Source organism: Megalops cyprinoides, chromosome 14 (assembly GCF_013368585.1).
Source record: "Megalops cyprinoides isolate fMegCyp1 chromosome 14, fMegCyp1.pri, whole genome shotgun sequence".
Taxonomy (NCBI): domain Eukaryota; kingdom Metazoa; phylum Chordata; class Actinopteri; order Elopiformes; family Megalopidae; genus Megalops; species Megalops cyprinoides.
In genome coordinates this window covers 15,032,869-15,057,505 of record NC_050596.1, presented here as the reverse complement: position 1 = coordinate 15,057,505, position 24,637 = coordinate 15,032,869, and the positions used below count along the sequence as shown (strand labels likewise).

The 24,637-nt window shown below is 39.1% G+C and overlaps 1 protein-coding gene across 1 annotated transcript; it reads left to right on the top strand.

Moving 5' to 3' along the window:
- Positions 1-2,744: 2,744 nt before the first annotated feature.
- On the top strand, positions 2,745-15,112 carry LOC118788941 (glycine receptor subunit alpha-2-like). The gene is made up of 9 exons (XM_036545160.1): positions 2,745-3,104; positions 4,736-4,872; positions 8,813-8,880; positions 10,301-10,524; positions 11,792-11,874; positions 12,147-12,284; positions 12,757-12,971; positions 13,919-14,068; positions 14,828-15,112. Exons 1-9 carry the CDS (start codon positions 3,037-3,039, stop codon positions 15,110-15,112), a joined length of 1,368 nt encoding a protein of 455 aa, XP_036401053.1. The 5' UTR covers positions 2,745-3,036.
- The last annotated feature ends 9,525 nt before the right edge of the window (positions 15,113-24,637 follow it).

The following is a 24,637-nucleotide window of genomic DNA, read 5'->3' as shown; positions in this document are numbered from 1 at the left end:
TACATATGTATGTATACATATATTATGGGATCACTGCCCTACCCCTTATTCTGATAGATAAGATCCATGCACTGATCCAATAGCCTGTGAAATCTGATACATGGTATCATCAAGCAGAATGGAGCAGAGCCACTGAATGCAAAGGGCAGTCCAACTCTTCATTACTTGATAAATGTTCATATATGTTTGATACTTCCATTATTTCATCCACGCCCTGCTGTTTCACACCTCCTTTCTGCATTGCAAAAATACTTAGTGCTAAATGCATGGGCATGTTTTCTGATAACTCAAAGTAGAAAAAAGATATATGCTATATAATATATAATAATTTATGCTTATAAACACATTTCTCTTCAGGCAGTGAAGCTGCACTTTTGCTGTGAACAGTAGAACTGTACCGCATGTAACGTGGAACCGTATTCAGACTTTTCCACTGCTCAGTGAAGGTGAAGGTTTCATATACAAGGACCATACACTTAGTGGGCTGCTATGATTGACAAGTGTGAAAACCACAAGCGTTCATATGTTCTGCACAGCAACATGAGATCAACCATCCATTTGTAGCAGCAATGGTGAAGTAGAGTATTCCTTCCCTTTACAGAGACTTGTCTGTTTCTGCAAATGATTTAGAAGACAATTAGGAACACACAGCCAGCTCCATGTATAAAGGTCCTACAAGACTGTCACAACATTGAAGCTTGTGTTGCATCAAACAATAATCTGATCCTGTCCTTTGGACTGAAATATCTATGGAGGAACATTTTCTTTATTTAGTGTCCTTCTTTCTTTCAGTGTGCTGTTTGTTATTAGAAACATTTACTGTACACCTCAGCAATAAAGTAAAAGGAATATGCGGCATTTCAGCGCTTGGACAGAAGAGGGCTGTGCTTTTAGCTGTGGCACAGCATGCAAGTGCGCTTCAGTGGTGCCCTGGCCCTTAATATGCAGGTATCCATGGAAAAAAGACTGATTCTGAAGACCTGAAGAATATGCATCTTAATGTATCACCAAAGACAGAGTGACAGTGAATAAAAAAAACTGATAAGTGAGCGTGCTGTTGTCACTTATGTCTGGGAATGTGGGCTGCACAAGAAAGTAGCTGCTAAAGAAATCTTATGGCCTCTTTGTGAAAGCTGATGGTAGTCATATTCGAAAGACAGTTGGAGATGATAGGGTGAAATACCTGCAGTTCCAGAATTCTGATGTGTACTTCAGTCTCAGTTCATGTCTAAACAACAACGAAAATTAAAACAGACAAATCTTCAACCTGAATTAAATATGATTTTGAAAATACCCATAGAAGTACTAAAATGTAAAATAAACCTCTTAGAGCCATACTCTCCTTACTTTGTTGCTGTGTGGGATGTGCCATCCTACTAACATAACCCCATCTGTCAGATATCTTCAGCTTCAGTACTGGGCCATGAGCATTCAGAATTTCCAGTCATGCTAGTATGTCTGTTTCCTGGGCAACAAGCATTCTAATACATTCCCAGCGCAATCTTACAACTGGCATTTTGGGTACACCTCTCAAATTACACAATAGGGACATTCACCGTTTACTGTAAGTCATGGATTGAAATAAATCAGTTGATAAAATTTTATGACATACACACTGTCATGATATCTATTTATGTAATGTACACTTTTGAATAAAGAGGAGCAAAAAGATGCTATAAAATGTAAAAATGTGCATATTAGTTTTTTTTGTGTGTGTCAAAAAAATAATCCATTGCAACTTCAACTTTACTATCATCATTTTAACACCAAGTCATACTGCTCCCAAATAAGAAATTGATTCCAGAAAACATGAGGGTCACATTTACACAGACCACTGTAGATACTGTTTTTTAAATCCTCTAAGGGAAATTTTTGGACATCCCTCAGGATAGAATTGTTCTTGGTTCTTCTGACATTTTGGTGAACTGCTCGCTTGAGATTGAAACATAGATGTCCAATTGCATTGAGGTCTGGAGACTGATCAGTAACAAACATTTATTTGCGCTCAGTTAACCATTTAATTGTACATTTGGTTAAATGCGTCACGCTATGATCACTGCCATTATTCATTTTCAGTTTGAGCTTTGTGGCAGAGGAAACCATATTTTGGACCAAAATGTCCAGGTACGAGTTAGAACTCATGACTCTCTCCATTTTAAAACGGCTTTATTACCTGCAGGTGCAAACTAACTCCAAACATCATTCTCAATGGGTATGCATCCTTTCTCAAAACAGGTGTCCCCTCAAAAAAAGGCTTCTTCCTTGCAACCCTGCAATGAATTAATTTTTTAATTAAATTTTTATGACTTTAAAAGGTTCTTTGTGATACTTTGTAACCTAAGGATGCCATTTTTAAAGAGATCTCCAACTGTTGTCTTTGGATTTATGGCTATCTTGCTGTCTTTGTTCAGCACAGCGTGAGTTCTACAACATGGATGTTTGCAGAAATAACTTTAACAAAAGTGAATTCTCCGTCTGTTTAATTGACATAATGAGACTCTGCTCACGTCTCCAAGCTGCCTGCGCGCTTGCGCGCGGCGGAACCGGGAGCTGTCCAAAGGCTGAAGGGAATCATATGAGACGAGTACGCGCCCCTGTGTCTCACAGCAGATATTCCTTCTGCCCTGCGAAGGATCGGTCACGGGCTTCTCAAAGGAAACTGATAATCAGTGATATCTCTTGAGTTAACGGAATCGAATTGAATGTGCTCATGGTTTGAGAACAATTTCTAGTTCATTTGGTAAACCGCGGGATCAGTTTGGGAAATAATGATTCGATGTCTTTCGATTAATGTTCGTGGACATATTTCACTTCTGAAATACTACGCGAGGGTATCAGTGTTCAACTAAACTGAATTGGGACTATGATTTCAAGGACCGGAATGTCTCTTGCGTGTTCTTCCTTACCCACGAAAACATCTCATTGCGCTTTGGTTCGCAAGAAAACGATATTGCCGCTTGGATCGTGTATTTGACCGTCCATCCGTCCATGGAAGAAGTCAGAACAGTGGGAAATCGACCACATACCTAAAGAGGAATGATTTGGCCCTTTGTAAAATCCCTGACAATCTTATTTGCTTGTTTCTTAGAGCCCAACGTCGTCAGGTATGTGGAACTGTTGATTTACTTTCAACTCCCATCAGAATAAAAGGTAGATATAATTGACACTACCTTGGCTTGATGTAAGTACGGTGTCATGATAATGTGCGCAATGTGCCATGCTTAGGTTCAACTCACGTGATGATCAAAAAAAAAAGTTCTCAGTGAAGTCCATTACACTCTCCTCGTAAACACTTTTTGTTGTCCTGTTCCTACTATGAAAAGGACAACAAAAAGTAGACGGAAAGTAGTAGCATAGAAATTGAGGTATCTGAAAATAGTTTGTGTGTGCTTAATTGCCCTAATCATCTCGTATTGGAAGAACTGGAAGACTCGAATTGATTAGTTTTTCATGGATTTTAATGGAATTCATTAGTTTTCCATGGAAATATATCAATGGTGAATGTGACCGCCGATACATTTCTTGTTCCTGACTTAAGGACCAAGCGGTAATTAAATGCTTAGTCTACAATGATATCGATGTAATTGTAACACAGCAATTCAGATGAGGGATCGAATGCCGCGTCGTCATATTTCTCAAAACTATACTGTTTAACTCCGTTTACAGACATCATTTAGTGACAGAGATAGCTGTTTCCTGCGAAAAAAGTCCGATAAATGTATAGTGTTGTTTTGATTACGACTTGATTTAATGGGTCAGTTGAACATGCCATAAGAAAGAATGCAACAGAGAACGTCGCATTAACAAGGAGGACAGATTTTGTGTACCATATAAAATGTTGTGTCTTAGTCGAGCCCTAAACCCCAAGTTTAACCTTTATTTATAATCTGGTTCAGTTCAGCTTCCAGTTGTTTAAGCAGAATCTAGAAGTATTTCGAAACTAGTGGATATGCGAGTGGTTAATAATTACCCAGTATGATATGGTTTGCTTTACACTCCATCACTTCTTTGGAACGAAATGCAGGTAATTTGATATTTTTGGTACTGATAAACAATAAATCGATGACAAAAAGGAAATTGATTCAAACAAATGAGATGAAACAATGCTTTGTTTCTGCTTAAGTACAACCGTACACGATAAAAACCACTACTTTGGCTCAATGACGTTTAACTTTACAGACACTTAAAATGGCAAACCTTTGACATATGAAGTGGATCTTGAAGTTCCTTAAGCATGTAAATTAAATGCTCTATTGGGTTTCCCAACTCCTCCTAATTTTTGCTGCCATTTGGATTATAGGCGAGGAGACTTTGGGAAAATGTATTAAACCTGTACATCAAACAAATAAGCAAGTACTAGATCAACATCATGATAACACGGCTTGCATGTTTTGGTACCCAATTGTCACTTAATCCACGACAATGAAACATTTATTAACTTGCTCAGAACCCTTATATGACTTAGGTGTCTCATCAGCAAGATCTGAATAACCACTAAAGCTTTTGGACAATCCGTTTCCTTTATGAACTATATTTACATGTCTTCCAAGGGTATAAATATTGACATTTTTTACATTTCTGTGGGACAGGAGAAATGCAGTGGATGGAGTTGCAATGTGTCACAATTAACTGAAAGAAAAAAATGAGTGAAAATGATGAAGAATACGTATGTGTTGCATTGATGACTCTGGGTGAAGGGTAGTGTTATCTTCTCTCCCTCTGCTGTTCCTCTCAGAGTAACAGGTGGAGTAACAAAGGAGCATGACTCCAGAACCTCAGGCTCCTCACAGACCATGTCTCCCTCTGATTTCCTCGACAAATTAATGGGCAAAACATCTGGCTATGATGCACGAATAAGGCCAAATTTCAAAGGTACATTTTCCATTTTAATGTGTGCCGCAAATCCCTGATTAACATTGCATGCAATATGACCCGCAACAACATACAGAATGCATTGATCAACTGTAAATAGTGAAGGGACTGACAAGAGTTTTCAGTCAACATTTACAGAAAAAATATTTTCTTCTTTTGTGGTGCATCATGATGTGTTAATCTACAGCCGGCATTTACAACTGCTGAAATCCCAGCCACCCAAAGGGGACGAGAATCATGGTTTTAACTATGAATCATATCTATTGACATTTATCATCCATGCGCAACCCATTTTATGGACTTTCTACCTTGTTCATCTGAAGAACAGAGCCCTACAGTTTCTGTTCATATTAGCAGGATTGTACCTCTGTTCACATACACAGTAAAAAGGTATTAGGAGACTCTCAAGGCTGTAAATAGACTGCACACAGACATGCTACATAAGACTGTAACCTTTCTTTGTTCTTCTTGAAATTTCTCTTAATTTTTATTGGAGAAGAAATGCATTCAGATCCTTCAAGAGACTGCAAGCTAATCTCCTAATCAGTGTTTTCCAGTGATTCTATTCAGAGAAAGAGTCCAGATAAGGATTTGTGCTCTCTTCAGGAAGAGGAATTTAAATTGCCAAAGAGCCTTGAAATGTAATCTGCATAATGTTACTGCTTTGCCAAGCTCGTTACATAAACAAAGGGTTTTTTTCTGTCAAGTGGGGAAATCACAAAAGTGGATATTGCGTTTTAAACTGGCAGAGATTTTTAACTGCCATAATTTAAATAGCACCATGAAAAAGCATTATAAAATGCCTTGCTAAAAAAAGCAAGTGTAAGTCCAACAGAGGAAACAATGATAAAAGCATGACACAGATATGTCTTCTACATAATCAATCAATCAAAACTTTATTCATCCTTTGTGGAGAATTGACTGAATTTGTTTGATTTGTTTGTTTGTCTTCGATAGCAAGTCTGCATGACACTGAAAACATAAATAAGAAAAGAAGTGAGGCCACTTAGTTGGATGAACCTAAAAATTTTAATTAATTAATTTTAATTTCTACAAGCAGTTGCAACAATTACTTTAATTTGGCATATTGCAAATTAGTTTGATCTTATGTTATAAACATAAACATTAATGCTACAGTACTTAAAGTCAATGTCCACACCCTTGGATTTATGAGCCTTTCTTTCTAAAAAGCTGTAACTATGGTAGTGCAGATTGTATTAAGAATGCGTTTCCCTCTGGCCTGTGTGACATCAGCGTTCCTCTGTTCTGCTGTCAGAACTGAGAGCAAAGACAAATATAGTCTCTGTCACTGTGACACAAAGCTGACTACAGAGAATTAAAGCACAGAAACATCATCCTACAATTGCCAGGTCCAACGAACCAACATTTGGGTTCACTGAAGGGAATCTAACAGAAATGCCATCACAAATAGAATACAGACAAATATATAAAAAAAATGGTATTTATGTCAAACCACAAGCAACATCAACAAAAGCAAATGCATGTCACAACAGTTCATGAAGACATCAGGTTTCAAACCCAATACCTCAAGCGCATTGTCATCCATCAGTCAGTCATCACCACTTCAGTATCAGTTGTGTTGCTAACTGGAATAACACCACTCCCTGAGGTTTTCTGATTCTACAGCAGAGCTTCCAATTCCTTTCCCAACATTACATCCAATTCAGTAGCTGGCGAATGTATGGATGTAGAAATCAATGGCTTGGTTTTTATTGGTTGTTTCTTTGTTAACCTGGGTAAATAATTCAACTGATTATTGTCCAAAAAACATTTGCTTGGAGAAGTCCTTTATTAGGACTTCCTCATTCAGTGTGAGCAGTGCAGATCGGTTATATCCAGGCTTTGGATATAACTTGATATCTGCTTTGGCCAACTGATTCTCCTATGAACTTGCACAGAGCTCATAGCAAAGTAATGCATAAAGAAACATACTGTCTTCTTGCAGAGCAGTTCAGCATAGTGAAAAGTTAAAGCATATGTCTAAGTCCCACACACACTGTATTATGAACTCTAAAGTTAGAGATGAACAGGCAACATAGGGCTGTGGCTGAACATATGGACTGCCATGAACTGAGAGGTCAGGGGGGATGTGAGTCTGTGTGACTCCATGAGTTGTCATGCTTTCAAACCTACAGCTGCTCCTTTGCAATGACGAATGCCAACGGCGCAGCTGTAGGGAATAGCTTACATCCAAAATGCGTATTCTGCTGTATTGCATTACTGTTAGACTTTTCTTCAACTGATCAAATGCAGTCACCCCACAACAATCCTTAACAATGTTTAGTACCAAGTCGTATGAAAGATTAATGTAGTTAGAACGGGAGAAGAGCACTGAACCTACAAGTTCAGTTCACACTTACCCTCTGAGACTTCTGCTGCTCTGAAGAGTGACAAAATGTTTGTCTCTGCTGGTCTGCACATAAATCTCACCTCAGAGGAAGCTGAAACGACTGAGTGAAATAGGATTTATACTTGCTATTGGGCTCTTTTTGTTAGCTTAGCTTGGACATATTCAAAAACACGCTACACTTATATATATGTATACAGGTGTATATATATACCTCCTAACGTTCACATCAATTGTTTTTTTATTTAGCAAACAAATTTATTCCACTCTTACTCCTCATATGCTTATTTAAATGTGTGATGTCTGTGTCTGCATGTGTTCAGAAGATGGTGAAGCACCAATGCTCGATTATCTCTTTACTCCTGAATGGACAAGTGTTTTGGAAGTTACATTCTTGTGTGGGACATTGGTACTCCGAGTACTCATGGGCACTCATTGAAATTAACGAGTTTCCACAATTACAAACAAACATGAGTAAACATTTTCTTGGATGCCTAACATTAGAATCACAAGGAATGTACGTCACCATGATTAAGCAACCAGCATTTAAGTTTTACCTGCCTCCCTTCAACTGTGGTGCACGGAATAAAGTAAACTCAAAAGCATTATTACTGAAATGCAAATTTAGCTTGCTTTACATTCACTAACTTTAGCTGACAATGTTGTTCTCAACCACAGATTTATACTTTTTTTAACATAAAAGAGATCATCCAATCATTCATCCACTCTTAGTCCAGTATATCTAATTGGGGTCACCTGCAGCACTTCAAACAGTTTCAACATTTTCCCCACCCCCTCTGCACTTTCCATACGCCCTCCCTCTGTTAAGACAGAATAGCAAGTGATTATGATGCAATTATAAAGTCGGTACATGGCAACAGTGGCAATTCTATGTACTTTACTCACTCCCTCAGCTGTTGTATTTGGTGCCAAAAAATTAGTTCTTCCTTCATCCTAGATTGCACAGGTGAATACAACAAAAATAAGATTGAGAATTGAATCCAGTTCCCATTCCCCAGTTGCATCAGAAATTTATATTCTTAACGTGTGCACCCTTGTATGCTTATGCACACAACTAAGATTAATTGCACTCACAAATTCTGTTTAATTAATTTGACTTGCTATTGTTAATGCCATGTTGTTATTTTGCTGGTTTATCAATTCTGTGTAAAACAATCCACTGATCAATAACAATGGATTGAAAAAATGGATATTTTAATTTTATTAATATTAATTTCTGTTACTGAAAAGAAAGGCTTCATAGTTACGTAACAGCTTTGAAGAAATGTAAATGAAAAAGTGAATGGTAGAATATGATTGTTTGTCATTACACATCTAATTTCATCTACTAAACCTGCATTTTTAGAGGTTCATCAATCAATAGCCATACAATCACATATATTGACATTTTCCTGTGTAATAATATCTTCAGGGAATAAATTCACAAAAGCTATCTTTCCGAAATGCCTTTCTATGAAAATTACACTTTTCAGAGGAGCTACTGCTTTTTCCGTTCAATGACCCAGCTTTGCTTTTCAACATGCATCACCTCATTCTCATTGCATTCCACAGGTCCTCCTGTAAACGTTACTTGCAACATTTTTATCAACAGTTTTGGCTCGGTCACGGAAACAACCATGGTAAGTGTCCACCTACTTCCATTCTGCATATTGTGTGGAAAAAAAAAATCAGAAACAAAAATTTGTTATTCCATCAAGCAGTATGTAGGGCCGCAATTTAACGTTAACTGCAACATATTTAGTTTTGGTTCAATAGACAAGACACCAGTCGAGAGCAGGAAATACAATCCAGGCCATTCTTTGACTAAATGACCTTGCTCTTTGTCCCATTACTAAATTGAGTAACCATGGCTTGTCTCTCTATTTTTTTCCAAAATAACATAATAAAATGTGAATTAGCTATATAAACTAGTGGTAGAAGTATGCAGTAAAGACTTGCAACCAGATGTTTTGGAAGGCAATATGTCATCTGCACGGTACTTCTCATTAATGTGTTAACTTGGTTTTATTTGAATAATTCACACTCAGAACATTAGAAAATAATTCACCTTAAATGAAGTCAGGACCATGGGGAATGTGACATGCTCATTAGTGCAAATTGTGACAGCAGCTAGCAGCTCAACGAGTGAGCACTTACAAGAGTGGAAGAATTATTCAAATATTTCTAAATAAATAGAAGTTTGCTTAAACAGTAAGGACAGGCCCCCGCTGATGTTTCCTGGGAAAATGTTTTGCAGAAGTTGTAAATTTTCTTCCTGGAGAATGATGATGTTAATATGTATGATGATAGTTGATAATTTCATGTCCAGAGTACCATCTGTCGGAGCAGCCAATAAACTGTTATAAACTGAAACAGACTGCAGTGAGTCGTATCTTTACTTAAATAATAAGATGAATTAAAATTGTGATTTGAAAATCAATTACTTGTTTTAAGTATCCCAGTTTATTTTGCTTAATTATGCTTGTATAATCATGTATAGTCCCTATTTCTTAGGTGCGTCAAATTATAACAAGTTTAGATGTGGATATTGGGGAATCGGAATCTAACACATAAGCATTAACGTGACTTCATTTCACTGTTTATAATGTCCATTTTAATACATTATCTCTATAAAATTGAACTGTGGATGTTGACTGTTTGGCTCCTCCAAAAACATGCCACTCCACCCTTTCAATTCATGTGTATTACAAAGGAGATTTGCTGAATTTAATGCTTGACGTTTATATGTCTTTTTAATTTCAATTAGTTGTTCGATTAATTAAAATAATAGTATATTTCCAATGGTGGCAATGCTTTATAACGGCTCCCTTATGCATTCAGATTGAGTTCTCATGTTTCCAACAATGCATTCAATGCTCAAAGTCAATGTGAACTTCTAAAATGTGAACCTAGTCCCCTATTTCAGTCAATGAAGTAGCATATAGACCATTTCGTTTTGCAACAGAAAGCCTCCATGACTGCTTTTGAACTACATTTCCTGTGTAGCTCCATTTAAAAAGGTCCATTGTGCTGTTCTCCTGACTCTCAGCATTTCCACAGGACTACAGGGTGAACATCTTTCTGCGGCAGAAGTGGAACGACCCGCGGCTGGCCTACAGCGAGTACCCCGATGACTCCCTGGACCTGGACCCCTCCATGCTCGACTCCATCTGGAAGCCCGACCTGTTCTTCGCCAATGAGAAGGGCGCCAACTTCCACGACGTCACCACCGACAACAAGCTGCTGAGGATCTTCAAGGACGGCAATGTGCTCTACAGCATCAGGTTAGGCTAAGTCTTGATTTTGAGGCTGTGTAGAAGATCCCATTCACATCATATTATCTTTTGCATTATATTTTGCTTGATTTAGGTTTGATTTTGGTTGATTGAGGTCACTCAATGCCTTTCAACTATAGTTTTACAAAAGGTAGGAATACATGTAGGAGGAGGAATTCATTTGTAGTAACATTTTGCTATAATATGTCATGTCATAGAACAGCCAACACCCAAAGCTGATTTTGTCTGACACCTGACAGCATATGTGAGTAAGAATGGACAATTCTAATAATGCCCTTATACACAATATACCACACTGGCAATGATACCAGGTAAGTTATGATCGAATGTGTTCTCTCCAGAGCTGTAAGATCTTATGTTACAAAAGTCATCATATTAGCCAATTTGATTTTTGTAGCTTAGATATTTGTATTATTACTGATTCATTATGTAATGCTGAAAAACATATTACTTAAATATGAAGAAAGATGAAGAACTCAACCCTTGATTCTATTCTTTATCTGAGCCAGGAATAAATTCTTTAAGTACACAAACAAACTCTTAACTTTAGGGGAGATAGTCAGTTAAAAGGAATAAACATACCTGGCACCCACAGGAAAATGGGCCTCTTGGGGTACTCCTCCTAGGGCATATGTTTCCATTCCATTCGGGAGGAAAACAAAGATAATTAAACTGTGCAACTCATCAGAAGATTTCAGTGTCAGCACTGCTCTGTCTTCACATAACAAGGACAGCTTATTGCTGAAGGCAAGTCACATGTCATTATTTCACACAAAGATCAGAGGCAGTCCGTTTGGAGTGCAAGGCAAGATTAAGGCAATCTGTGCAAAACACTCCATCACTTGTGCAACAATGAGCAACACTGTAGTACTCAGTCTTCTCACTACTCAACTCAACTCAAGGGATCTGTGATGACAGTGTCTCTCAGAGCAGAGTAATAGATTCACATCATGGACAATGAGAAATGAAAGATGAAATACATTCAGTAAGGGTACTATCTTGAGCAACTGGCAATAACTGTTATTAAAAGCGGCTTTTTTTCTCAACTCGAACATGCAGCACAAGCAGCATAACCTCTGACTGAGTACAAATATGGGCTGTGGTATGCCATGATGTTATGAAATGGTGGAATACTTGATACTGGAGTTGCTTCTTTTCAAACAAAATGGAGGGAAACATACTGGAATAGGAAGTGACTGGATGCAGGTATACATATTTTGATGCTGAAACTATGTTTATTTGTTTCCATTTTAAGGTTGACTCTCATTTTGTCCTGCCCCATGGATTTAAAGAACTTTCCCATGGATGCACAGACTTGTACAATGCAATTGGAGAGCTGTGAGTCTCTCTTAACTTATACACAGTAAAGCACAAACAGGCCATTTGTAATTTGCCTTGTTATTGTATGGAGTCTTTCTCAGTAATGGGAGTTCTTTCATTGATAAGCCTCTCATATTTCTGTTCCAATTCATTTTTCTTCCCTGTTAAATTAGCATAAAAATAGTGTACATTCTTAAATACTTTCTAGTTAGCATGGGGAATTCATTTTATGGCTTATGATGGCAAATTGCAGTGGTATCTCTATGAATGATTCCATTTATTTCCTCTAGTTGGATACACTATGAATGATCTGATCTTTGAGTGGCTGGATGAGGGTCCAGTGCAAGTGTCTGAAGGACTGACCTTGCCACAGTTCATCATGAGGGACGAAAAGGATCTGGGCTACTGCACCAAACACTATAACACAGGTGAGAGGGGGGTGTGGTCAACACATTTTAAACTAGCTGATGAAAAAGGGATGTAACTTTGTTAGATAACAGCATTATCCATTTGAAATTTCACACTCTTGACTGCCAGCAGTGTATGCAAGTGAACAGTGAGGGCTGAGTCACAACCATTACAGTCACAGCACAGACATGTACTGTATCTGAAGTATCTATATAATTAATGTTAAGATGGGACATGGCTCTGTGATGTGATGGAAGGGCTGTAGGACACCAGAGGACCAGATGTAGGTGGGAGAACACCCCCAATGTGATTTTTATTGGATAACTTTGGTAAAAACTCTGGGGATACTATTTCATGAATGTGCACAACACATTATGCATGAACTGTTTGCCTGAAAAGTGTTTTTCACCTGGTGTTTTAAAAGGCAATCTTCCCTTTATGAAAATCCCTGTCTCCCCTTACTTACACCGCAATCCATCTCTATGCTCACAGGTAAATTCACCTGCATTGAGGTGAAGTTCCACCTGGAGCGGCAGATGGGCTACTACCTGATCCAGATGTACATCCCCAGCCTGCTCATCGTCATCCTGTCCTGGGTGTCGTTCTGGATCAACATGGACGCCGCGCCTGCCCGAGTGGCACTGGGCATCACCACAGTCCTCACCATGACGACGCAGAGTTCAGGTTCGCGTGCCTCTCTGCCAAAGGTAAGCCCTCGCTGTTCATGAGAACAGCACTTAGCAAGTTCTCATGAAAATTCTTTGTCAGAACAGCACTCAATGAGTTCAGTGAATACTTTTCACCACAGGTAATTACCAAAGTATCCAACTCACAAGCCTCCCAGATAGCTCTATTCTGATGTGCTGATGTTGTCCAGAGGCTCTCATAATGTTCAAATGTAAAGGTGTATAAACATCATGTTGTGCTGAATGCACATTGAGAGCATGCAGTTTCCAGAGTTTCCACGGCAACACCTCAAGGCTATTCGACAGTCTGAGCCAACTCATGTTATTCCACTCTGTTTGTTATAGCTAATGATCACAGTATTTCTGTGAGTGAATCTCCATTTTCACATAGTCACGTGTTATTAAGTTGCATGTCCTATTTCATTTAAAAATGAATAACCTGCTCAAATCTTAACACTTCCTTAGGTAGGTATGTTTAACATCCCGGAAACATAGCTGAGTACAGATTTCAGTCAAATTCACTCAAACCTGTACTTTGGGCAAAAGTAACCATACAATTTGGTGAGACTGTATTGCAACAAAGTGGACCTGCACAAGAAGATGGTGATGAGACCTGACATGACAGCGGAGACTGAGGTATAAGACGAGTCTCATAGCAGTATTCTTATTACAACTGACATGCATTGTAATGTCAGAGGTGTCATGGTTTCTTAGTCAAATTGTCATGTCACTCATGACACATGTATTTTACCCTCACTGCTGTGATGGGGTAACACTGTAACACTGCTTTGTGACATCATTGCCCCTCAAGGGTTGTGATAGCTGACCAAACTTGGCAAATAATTTTTTGCTCATGTTCGTTGTACCATATGACTGATACAACAGTATTATTTGCACTCAGTGCTTTTTCATATCATGTGAATGTAAATATGTAAATCATGTGACTCACGTTTTGCTGTCATTGACAGGTTTCCTATGTCAAAGCCATTGACATCTGGATGGCCGTGTGTCTGCTGTTTGTGTTCGCCGCTCTCCTGGAGTACGCTGGAGTCAACTTTGTCTCTAGGCAACAGCGGGAGTTCCTCCGCCTGAGACGGAGACAGAGACGACAGGAGAAGGTAAGTGATTCAGGAATCTGTTCTGCTTTGAAGTGGTTCCCTTACGGTGGGGGAAACTGCTCCTGCAACATTAATTGCTTGTTATGTAAAGTGTAATCTAGTGTTGAAAACTACATGCTGTAAAATGGTTTTTAATGGGTTTTCCCAGATTTGGGTTAAATCTAACCTCACTTTTTTTCCCAACTCAAGTGGCATCTAATACCCTTGCTTAAATCTCAGTATTGTCCTTTAAATTTGGCAACAAAAAATAGACATGTAGAAATATAAAGTTTTTTTTTTACAGAATGAAACTAGTAGTGTTGCATTTGACGTTACCTTGATCGTTTGCAAGACAAAAACATTGTTGAAAATGTAGCCTTTATTTAAAAAATAATGAGCCAGTGTGTCACTGTACACCAATTTATTCCTGTAGGGGGCGCAATGGTGAATTAGGAAGGGAACACATTCACTCTAATCAAGCAGGTGAAAATGTGTCCGTGGGCATCGTCTAAAAAGAGATGCCACGGTCACATGGAGCCACACCTGAGACATTGCCATGCAGAGAAATACTGCTGCGGGCACTCCCTTCATGTGGCACGATGGGCCCATAATGGATTCACGTGCTTTTTGCTGCTTCCCGAAAATTCATTAATTTCAGTAATGTGCACCGTATGAAGCTCAGGCATGCATATTAACCCCCAAAAACATTGTTTATCTTGAACGGCACTGAGAGGTGTACTAATGCTCGAGTCTCGTCTCTGCTCTTTGCCTCACCGCCAGGACGAGGACATGAGGGAGGGCCGTTTCAATTACGCGGGGTACGGAGTGGGCCCGTGCGTGCAGGCGAAAGACGGCGCGGCCGTTAAGCCCGCTGCTGCGCCAAACCCTGTCCCCCCGACACCAACCGCCAAAGACACGGACTTGCTGAAGAGGAAGTTTGTTGACAGGGCGAAGAGGATCGACACAATATCCCGAGCTGTCTTTCCTTTGGCTTTCCTCATTTTCAACATCGTCTACTGGATTACCTACAAAATCATCAGGCATGAGGACATTCACAAAGACTAACCGTGTTGACCAGCAGGAATTATCCGTAAAGCCATATGACAACTACAAAGAATATACACAGTACATATTGATGTTCCTCACCTCTTCATAATACAACTTATCACAAGACTGACCAGTGTGTGTGGAAAGAAAGCACTAGTAGAGTGTGGTGTTTTCTCAAGGAAAATGAAAAGTGTTCATACATAATAATAGACAAATGTACAGATTTAAGATTCAGGAACAAGATGGCATTATGACTTATACATTATTTTTATTGATGCAGGGGGTTTAATTGATCTGATGAAGCAAAGCACACTGTTCTCATTCCAGGTATAATGTACTGTACTAAAAGATGGACCAAATTTGTTGATCCTGCACTCATATGACATAGCTGAGTAACATTCCATTCAATGATAAAATGTGAGGACCTCAGAAGTGGGCTATTTATTTTACAGAAAAAGGTTTAATATGAAAGGACTATATGATACTTTTCAGTGAACAGTAAAGTTACTATTTTTAAAAGCTGAAGATTGATATAGTATGCTGCACAGTTCTTCCATTCACTAGGCTGTGAACATTATAAACACATACTGTCTGTAAGCACACATACACTTTCATGTTTACTGTATGAGTGTACATTAAATTTGTCTGAGAGACGTAACAGCCAGAGACCATGATTAGTCATTATATTGTCTGATTTGCATTTTGTTGGTAAAACGCATTAAAGGGCACTCAGGGCTATTCTCTTAAAAAAAAAAGATCAGTAGTGTACCTTTTTATCATATAAATTATTATTAATTAACAAGTTATTATTGCAGATTAAAATAAATTTGAGATTTTCTAAAAAATGTCTGTAAATATTTGAAAATTATCTATAGAGGAAGTGTTTTACTGGATTTTTGGCACTGCCAAACACTTTCCAAGGGTTTTATTCTCTGTTTACCAAAACAAGATACCATTACCCTTTTTCTGCCATATTGTGCCATACAGTGAAAATCAGAAGAAGTCTTAGTTCACCCATGTCTCCACTGTCTGTCAGTTCCACTGTCTGTCAGGTCCAAACAGACATCACTTACAGTTGTCAGATACACAGTGTAAATTCCTCTCACTATTAAAAATATATAGAGGTACTCAAAATGAATCAAACAGTGTCTTTGCAATATCCCAACAAACTCTAGCTGCCTGCTGATGAACGAAATTGGAAGGGCCATGACCTGATCTTATTTATTTTTTCCCCAGTTATTCTTCAAAAAATCTTGTCAAAATTCTTGTCAAAAATCAGTGCAGTCATCCTTCTATGCCTTTTGTATTTTATTGAAAGCTTGTCATTTTGGGTGTGGCTTATTCTCATGTCTTAATTGTATTAGTCTTTTTTTTGTGTGTACACCTGGTTATGTCCTTCTCAGTCTATGTTCATCCTGTCTCACCTATAGTACTAGATCATCATCTTATTTCTATTTTGAGTCTGACCATTAGCTTCCCCACTGCATCTAATCACAAACATAAAATAGTTCTGATTGCCATAAATGTTCAAGTAAATGCTGGGTGGTGGTGGAAGCAACACTTGCAGAAACCCACAAGCCTTGAGGATTCTGGAATGTACAGTATCTCCATATTCGATGATTTCCACCAAACCACTGAATTTAACCAGAAGATGATTGGACAGCTTATGGAAACATTATTTACTGTATAATATATCATAGATGTTTAGAGAAATACTGTCCCTGATACCCACAGAAGTGCTTGCATTTCTGCTACAATGGAAATCAACACTGCATATTGTAAGTAGAATAGCTGAAGGGTCCTGCACTAAAGAAATACACACTGGTAAATGATCAATACTCAAGCATTTGTTCTGAAAAGCTTGTTTTTAACATATTGCAATAAAGGTAGGTGTACACTACTGATGCTGTCCCTAACCTTGTTTTTTCCTCTCAGTTGTGACACTGAAGACAGTGCTGTGCCATGGGCAATAGCCTAAGCCTTTGGCTCTATGCAGAAGGTAACAGTGGGTTAGCGGCAGTGATTACTGTAGCAATGATTTACCCCTATAAGTTACAGTTGCTGATCTAGCTCTGTGAGTGATCATGTATATCCAATGCCTTCAGACCACATGGCACACCTTCAGTGGTGAGAGTATATACAGTTTGTGGTATATTTGATCTGTGAGAATCCACATATTACATGAAATGCACCTTATGTGGGGGGTATTCACATATGATCAACCAAGGTGCATTATTGAATAATAGAAAGAATAATAGAAAGAATATAAGGAAATACTGTCCCTGTGGTCAATGGATTCCTATGTCTATATTCTAAATCATCCCTGACAAATGACTTAGAAAGAATTTACAGTTCCTCCTGGAGCAAATTCTGATGGTGGTGTATGCCACATATTTTGCAACAGGACCTCTCCTAAACTGTCCATTCGTTTTAGCTTCACAATACATCACACTGACTGCTGGACCATGGCTTCTCTCAGGGTCAGCTGAAGTGACACAGATGCATGGCGACACGACACTTCCACTAACACAGGTTAATGGGATTCACAGCTGGCCCCAGGGCCTGACAGCAGGAACCGTTTACCTGCTCAAAGGTTTCCTGACTGGGAGGCAGCATGGCAGGTTCTTTCAAACAGGGGGCCTGTTCTTTTGGACATGGAGATCCATATAACACAGTCCTGCCTCTACCGGGTGATGGCTCTTAAAAAAAAAAAAGAACAGGTTCGTTCTGAAACCTCTCAATCAGTCCCACATAGTTCATCACTGCAACTACTGCAACTTAAGCAACAGCTAATTAAAATGGTTATCCTAGCAAAGTTTTGATTTTTTTTTTTAAAGAACATGAACAACCTTAGGCACTTTTCATGGGGTATTTGGTCTCTGCTGTTATCCTGAACTGCAGAACTGAAAAGGTAAAGGGAAATGAAGTGCAGTGGAAGATGGAGAAATGCATGATCTAGGATTCACATTCTGACCTGGTTCAAAAGCCCAGAGTGATATGACTGAGCCCATGATTCACAATGCTGATGTCAGCCATTGTGTGTGAGCTCATGTCACTCAACATCAGTCCAAGCAGTGAGCCCACCAGCAATACCAATCAGTGTCACTGTCAATTTCACCAGGGGATACTACTGCATTTTCCCTCCAGTAACATTATTTGTATGCAGCTTGTTTTCGTCTCTTGAAGCACTATAATTCGTTAATGAATAGCAGTATGAAGACATGTATGCTGTAACACTGAGGGAGGGTAGGCTGTTTCAGTTCTCTGAAAGTTTTATATTATACGTACACTTGGCTTATTAACTGCCTTGGGCCCAGAGTTGCAAGCTATTCATCCTAATAATTAAGCCAAATCAAAGTCAAAGTAAACTCCATGACAAATCACTTTCTGTCTTTACAGTTCTGAAATTGGTATTGTTTACATTTAAATTACATTACAATATCACAGAGTATACGTGAATATTCTACATTCATTACTTACATATCTGTAACTTTCAGCATGTACTACAACACATACATAAACACATATTTACAGCAGGGGCTATTTTTATATATATACACATATGCACACAAGACACACACTTTTACTATTCAGGGTAAACTTATCTGCCTGTGGATGTCAAGAGTCCATATGCTGACCAATACAATTTGATTCCTGGCTTTAGATGACAGCATTTTCAAAGTGTCCACATATTCCTGTGGAGCAATTAGTGTTTATCCCTATAGTGGTAAAATACAATGCCTTGCCATGTAACAATGCTGGTCAATTTGAGCCTGAAATATGGCTGACGCAGTGTAGTGGAGGAAAGGCACTCAAAAAGGGATAAGAGGAGAAATCAGTCTCCCTTTAACTCGATCAGATAGATGGAAAACGCCTCAGTTCCCTCCTCTTTGACAACCAGACCCAGGCTTCCAGAAACAAGGAATCTATTCATATGAATATTATATATAATAATCGATGCTATAGATTTATGTAAACAAATAATGTTTCCATTTTTCACAAAGGGCTTTTTTTGCAGCACTATTCAGGTATATAGTTTGGAAAAAGTAGCAGTGACTTCTCTTAAATAAAGCAAAGTTTGGAATGAGTCCTGCATGGCCCACAGCCCTGCAGAAATCCCTTTTTTCCAGGCAGCTTTGTGTGGAAGAAGTACCTACTCAATGATAATTACAGCACTACAGGTGAAGTACAGGTGAAGAACTCTGCAGAAGAGGGATGCAGTGCTGTAGAACCTGGAATTTAAAGCCCAAACCATCTAATCAAAAGTCAAATCCATGACTCCCCACTCCCAGAGCCACCAGAGCGAGCCTGCACACACCTCCTGTATCTTCACACCGCAGAAGCCTCTATAAAGAGCCAGAACGCTCCCCATGGGCCACACACACAAACACACACACATTTGCACACACACAGCCACCATATACAGAAGAAGCTCTCCCCAGCAGGTGCAAGGCTGAGAGGACAGCAGTGTTTTTTTTAAGGACTGGCACAGAAAGATTAATGGTGTAAACTCTAGTAGAGTCCCATGAGAGGCTCTGAATGAAGTACACATGCACCACTGCTCTAGACACTCAGCCAGCTCCACAGGCTGGTTCATGGTTGTGAGGACACAGATAAAAGTGTTTACTTCAGGAAGCATTATTGCTATTATTGCTGATTGTGGTTTCGTCTCCCTTTGGTTGCACCTTTGTTTCCACTGCCATCAAAATTCAAATTTGATTCATTGTTTGTTGGACTAAAAACCAAAAGGACTAAAACCACAGAAATCCTGTCTTTTCACTACGTACAGTGCTGCTGTTGTTGAGCTAACACCAGTGAGCTCTCCACACTATTGCTCATGTTTAGAATGCCAGCAAAAAGAGGTCAAGGGTATCACCTCAGAAAATGTAAAACAACCAAACTTCTCCAACAGTTTAGATTAGATTACAAACTTTGACTACTTTACTACCCTAAAGCAAAGATGTTGCAGGTAATAATGCAGGTACAGTGGGGTAGCATGCAGAAAATATAGCATGGCAAAATCATGCACATTTTCCTCATTATGACCATGACTTGCGTTCAGGGAGATGGGAGAGCACCAAGGAACCACCTTACTTACAGTCTACCAAAGAACAGTGGCAGCTCATCAACAGTGGTCATTGTTGGACCTCCTCCTTTTAGCCCCTGGCCACAGGTGCAAAAGGGGTGTGGCAGAACAAGAACACTCTGTTGTGGGTCTGTGTAACTGCAGGGAATCCACCCCTGTCAGTACCTATCAGTTCTCTCTCTCAGCTGATCTGGAAAACACACATCACTTACAGTCATTCACAGGAGAGGCCCTCCCAGAGGAAAATAGGCTGCTTCTGGAATCACTGAGTGTCTTGGTAAATATTTCATTTAAGGAAAATGATTTAAAGCACAGGCTAACAATAACGGCTGCCAAACTTTTGGACTGGGTGATAGCTATTCTGTTTTAATACAGAGTGCATTAAAGCAGAATGAAAAGAACACTGAATTGCCCGAAGACTCTTCGCTAAAAATGGCAGCACCTATTTTAGTGCAGGATTTATGAAGCGATTCTTATCAATGAGTAACCAGCAGCAGGATGGCACTGGATAGAAGCATGCGTTTGAACAGCATCACATGTGTACAGAGATAAAACATCGACTGAAAGAATTTCAAAAGGTACAGTCAGAGGCACATTCTTAAGACACTGAAATTCTGAGGGCTGTTAATGCTGCTAAACATTTTTACCTAAAATATTTATAAAAATAACAATAACACGAAAACCTCCAAAATGAACAAACACTTGAAAATGAATCATTTTAATAAATAGGAGCAGACAACCATTTGAAAATATAGTCTTAAAACAGTATTTTCAGAAATACTTTTTTGGATATACTGCTATCTAATACTAAATCTCAGGTGATCCAATTTAACACTGGAACATTCAAACTTGGAAATTGGAAAGAAGAACAGATCCACTTGTTTATAAATGGTTACAACTGTTCATGGCAAGAAAATGTGGATTTTCAAAACAAACTGAACGAAATGATCTCTTGTGACACAGTTTATGTGGAGTTATGGGAACAAAGGAAGCATATTGGATCCAAACCATATACACAGTGACAATCATGAGTGTTAGTTTGCCCATACTATTTTTATACTACTGCCACTTACACTTGTGTTGTTGCTTTGTGATCTGGAACTGTCATTAGAAAGGCCCTAGAGCTGGAATGTGGAGTTCTGCCCAAAAGATGATTTAACTATTGAAATGAGGATTTCCAGCAATTAAAGAAGCACGAATGAATGAACGAGCCCTCTGTGGTCTCCTTGGCAGCGCTCCTGATTTCCTCTGTCCGCATCTGCTCCTCCTGATGTGAACCCAGCAGTGAAACCAGGACAGGGGGACCCAAGGGTGACCGAGCACCAGGATCACATCAGCCATATGTGCCCAAGAGGGGAGCTCTGAAGGCTATTTAAGTGTCTGTTGCCATGGCAATCAGGCAGGTTGTTGAGGCTTCTCTCGACGTCTGGCACGATTGCGTTAGTGAGACGGGGGCATCTCTCTGAGATATACACCCCAGAGGGGGCAGCAGAGCAGGGGGTGGGAAATTATCACTGTACCCCTCAGCACAGTAAGCACAGCTGCACATGGGTCCTCCATAAGAAAACTGCCCGTGAATAATTAGTCCCATTGTTGAATGCCGATTGTACCTGTACATGTGCCAGGTTTGTTCACATTGTCAAATGTTAAAAGTGGACATTGGTGTTTTACATTGTTATATTACCTTATTGAGATTTTCATCTTGAGTGTGAGGAGAGCCAGTCATGCTTTCTGGGCTCCAATGTAAACTCATAATAAACTTTAGGGTAGAATAAAATGTGATACATTTACATATATAGAGTAAGGAAAAAATATGTAAAACACAGCTATCTAAAATGTTTAAATTATTTAGATTTTTTAAAATGAACTTTTCACATGGATAATTTACATGCAAGACAACAGTGGCAGTGAAATCAGACAGTTGGCGAGTGTCACTCAACAGCATCATGCTTGACTGGCTGGAATTTACCACAGCTGTGTGCTACTATAAATGAGCAAAGGTCACAGCCTTAATTTACGTTTTGACAGACAAAAAAAAGGCTAATGTATGTTTGTATGGAAAATGACACAGATACAGAAATTGTGTTAGTGAGTATAATGTTACTTTGTGAAACATCACTATTATGATCTGCGATGTTGGGTTTGCTGTTTGGTATTGTTGGTTTTTTTATGATTTTCCCTTTTTTTTATCCCAAATTGGAATTACCATTTGTAGACTAGGCTGGTCTCTTCGCATATGTGCCGGTTCCAAGTTTTCTGAGAGTGTTCAGCTCTGCTGCCTTTTGTAGAAGCTGAAGGGATGTTTGCCTGTGCAAAGCATTGCTGTACTGGCGCCATATTCCTGCAGCAGCCTGCTCTGTGCTAACCCAGAGGAGGGCGTGCTCTGGCATTCTGTTATCCCACTGCCAGGACATTGTTCTCACGCAAACCCTTTTAAAGGACACACCCTGGGAGGGATGGCTACTTTAGCAAAATTGATTTCTCTGTGTCAGTGCCATATCTCAGCAGACTGGAACCTAACTGAATCGCATTTATGGCTCTAAAAAGGTATGCCATTGACATGCGAGCACGGAGATGTTTTCTTTTCATGTGAAAATGTGGGTTAGAATGAGTTTTCTCCTGGAACTATAAATGAAGCAAACAGGATGCCTAGGAGACATTGTATGTACATGCCTCCCAGTGAACCCATATTCGGAGCCTTAAATTACATACGTTTTTTCATTGAATTTTCAACTTTCAAATAGAAAGAACTCATTCATCTCTAGCAAGGAATCACGTGAAGTTGACTATAAATTTACACATAGTAAAGGTCTTAAATAACTTGAAGCAATGGTGTATTTATAGTAACTCACACGTGATACGTTCACACCGGACTCATATTCAGTCCAACTTAAATTGTGCAGAACTGGAGCACACATGCATACTAAATAATATGGTGAAATATTTAAAACAATTTAAAAGTATGTTCACTATGACTGACAGCTGAGGGTAGGAAGTAAGGACAGTAAGAGCTCAGATACTGTTACACTGTAATAAAATTTGCAGGATTACTTCTCCCCAAGATTTTTAAGCTAACCAGTGATACATAAAAACTGCCAAGAGCACTGAAAGGATCTGTCAGTTTGAGAAAAATGACACAGCTTGGGATGAGTGACTTTGACATAGCGTAAACACTCCCCTAGTTAAAAGAGCTGATAATGGGACAACTGTACACAAGTGCTGATCAGCTGTATGTTTTTATCCCCTCAAAGGGAAGCAAGAAACCATCTTTTAATTTCAAAACACCACGGATGCAAACAAAATCAAGTGACTGAGGCATCCTTATAAATACATTTCTTTGGGGATAATTCTTTTGCTGATTGGAAGCATAATTCCCCAAATTAAAGCCATTATATTTGATGTTTTTAGGAATTACTATGTCGAATGCTATACTATTCTGCAATTTTTTTTTGGTTTTAGATGAAACCTAGCAGGATTGATACTTGCAGTGGTTTTACTTTCCTGTCAATCAAACCTGCCTGCTTAGTCTTTGAACTTCTTTTGTTTCTGTGGCTACCTTGCAGGAATAGCTTCTAGCTGGAGAACTTAAAAAATAAATGTCATCCTTTAATGGTGTGTCTAATGCAGTCTCTATCAAGGTGACTGCAAATGTCTTCCACATCAGCTTACTTCATAAAATTAAAAGCACATATGACAGGCATTTTCCACTGTGCAAACAGATGCTGTTTTTGGTTTTTGTTTGCCATGATCCAGAATCACTTTCATATGCAGGCTGCAAAGGGTGTCGATGATAGCCCTCATTTGGAAGATATCTTCCAAAGTCAAATGTGATTTGACATCAGTCCATGATGTTAACGCTTTGGCCTTTCCTTGGGCCCTGACTAATAGGTGTGTTGGATCTCGTTGATGGTGGGAGTCCTTTGGTTTGTCAGAGCCTCTGCTTTGTGGTCAGTGTTGTCCTTAACTGGTACCCAGCCGCTCCAGCGACCTCCAGCTACAGGCTCACGGTACAGAGGGGATCAGCATAATGCAGCGCTCAACTGTTTGTGTGTGGAATACTTCTGACATGAGTGCTTAACCGTTCATCATTATTTAGTCATCTGCTCCGCATATATCCTCACTGACGCATATCAACCCTCCATAGTGAACATTTCTTTGTGACTAATTGAGTGAATTTGATTTGACGTTTTTGATCGCGTTTGGGGAAGTTCATGGAGGACAGGGCAAAGAGCACTACTTATGCAGATCTAAAAGAAAGAAAATGTAAATCAAAGATAGGGTCCAGTTCTGTGCTAGTTGGAGCCATGCATGGGAATATCAAAACAGAGTAAGGCAAATGACAGCTGAGCCTGTGGGCATTTCTTATCATCCTACAGGAAATGGACAAGATAAAAATATAACCACAATAACAGATGATGCAATGAAGAAACTAGGGGAAAAAGAAGTGTAAACAAGAA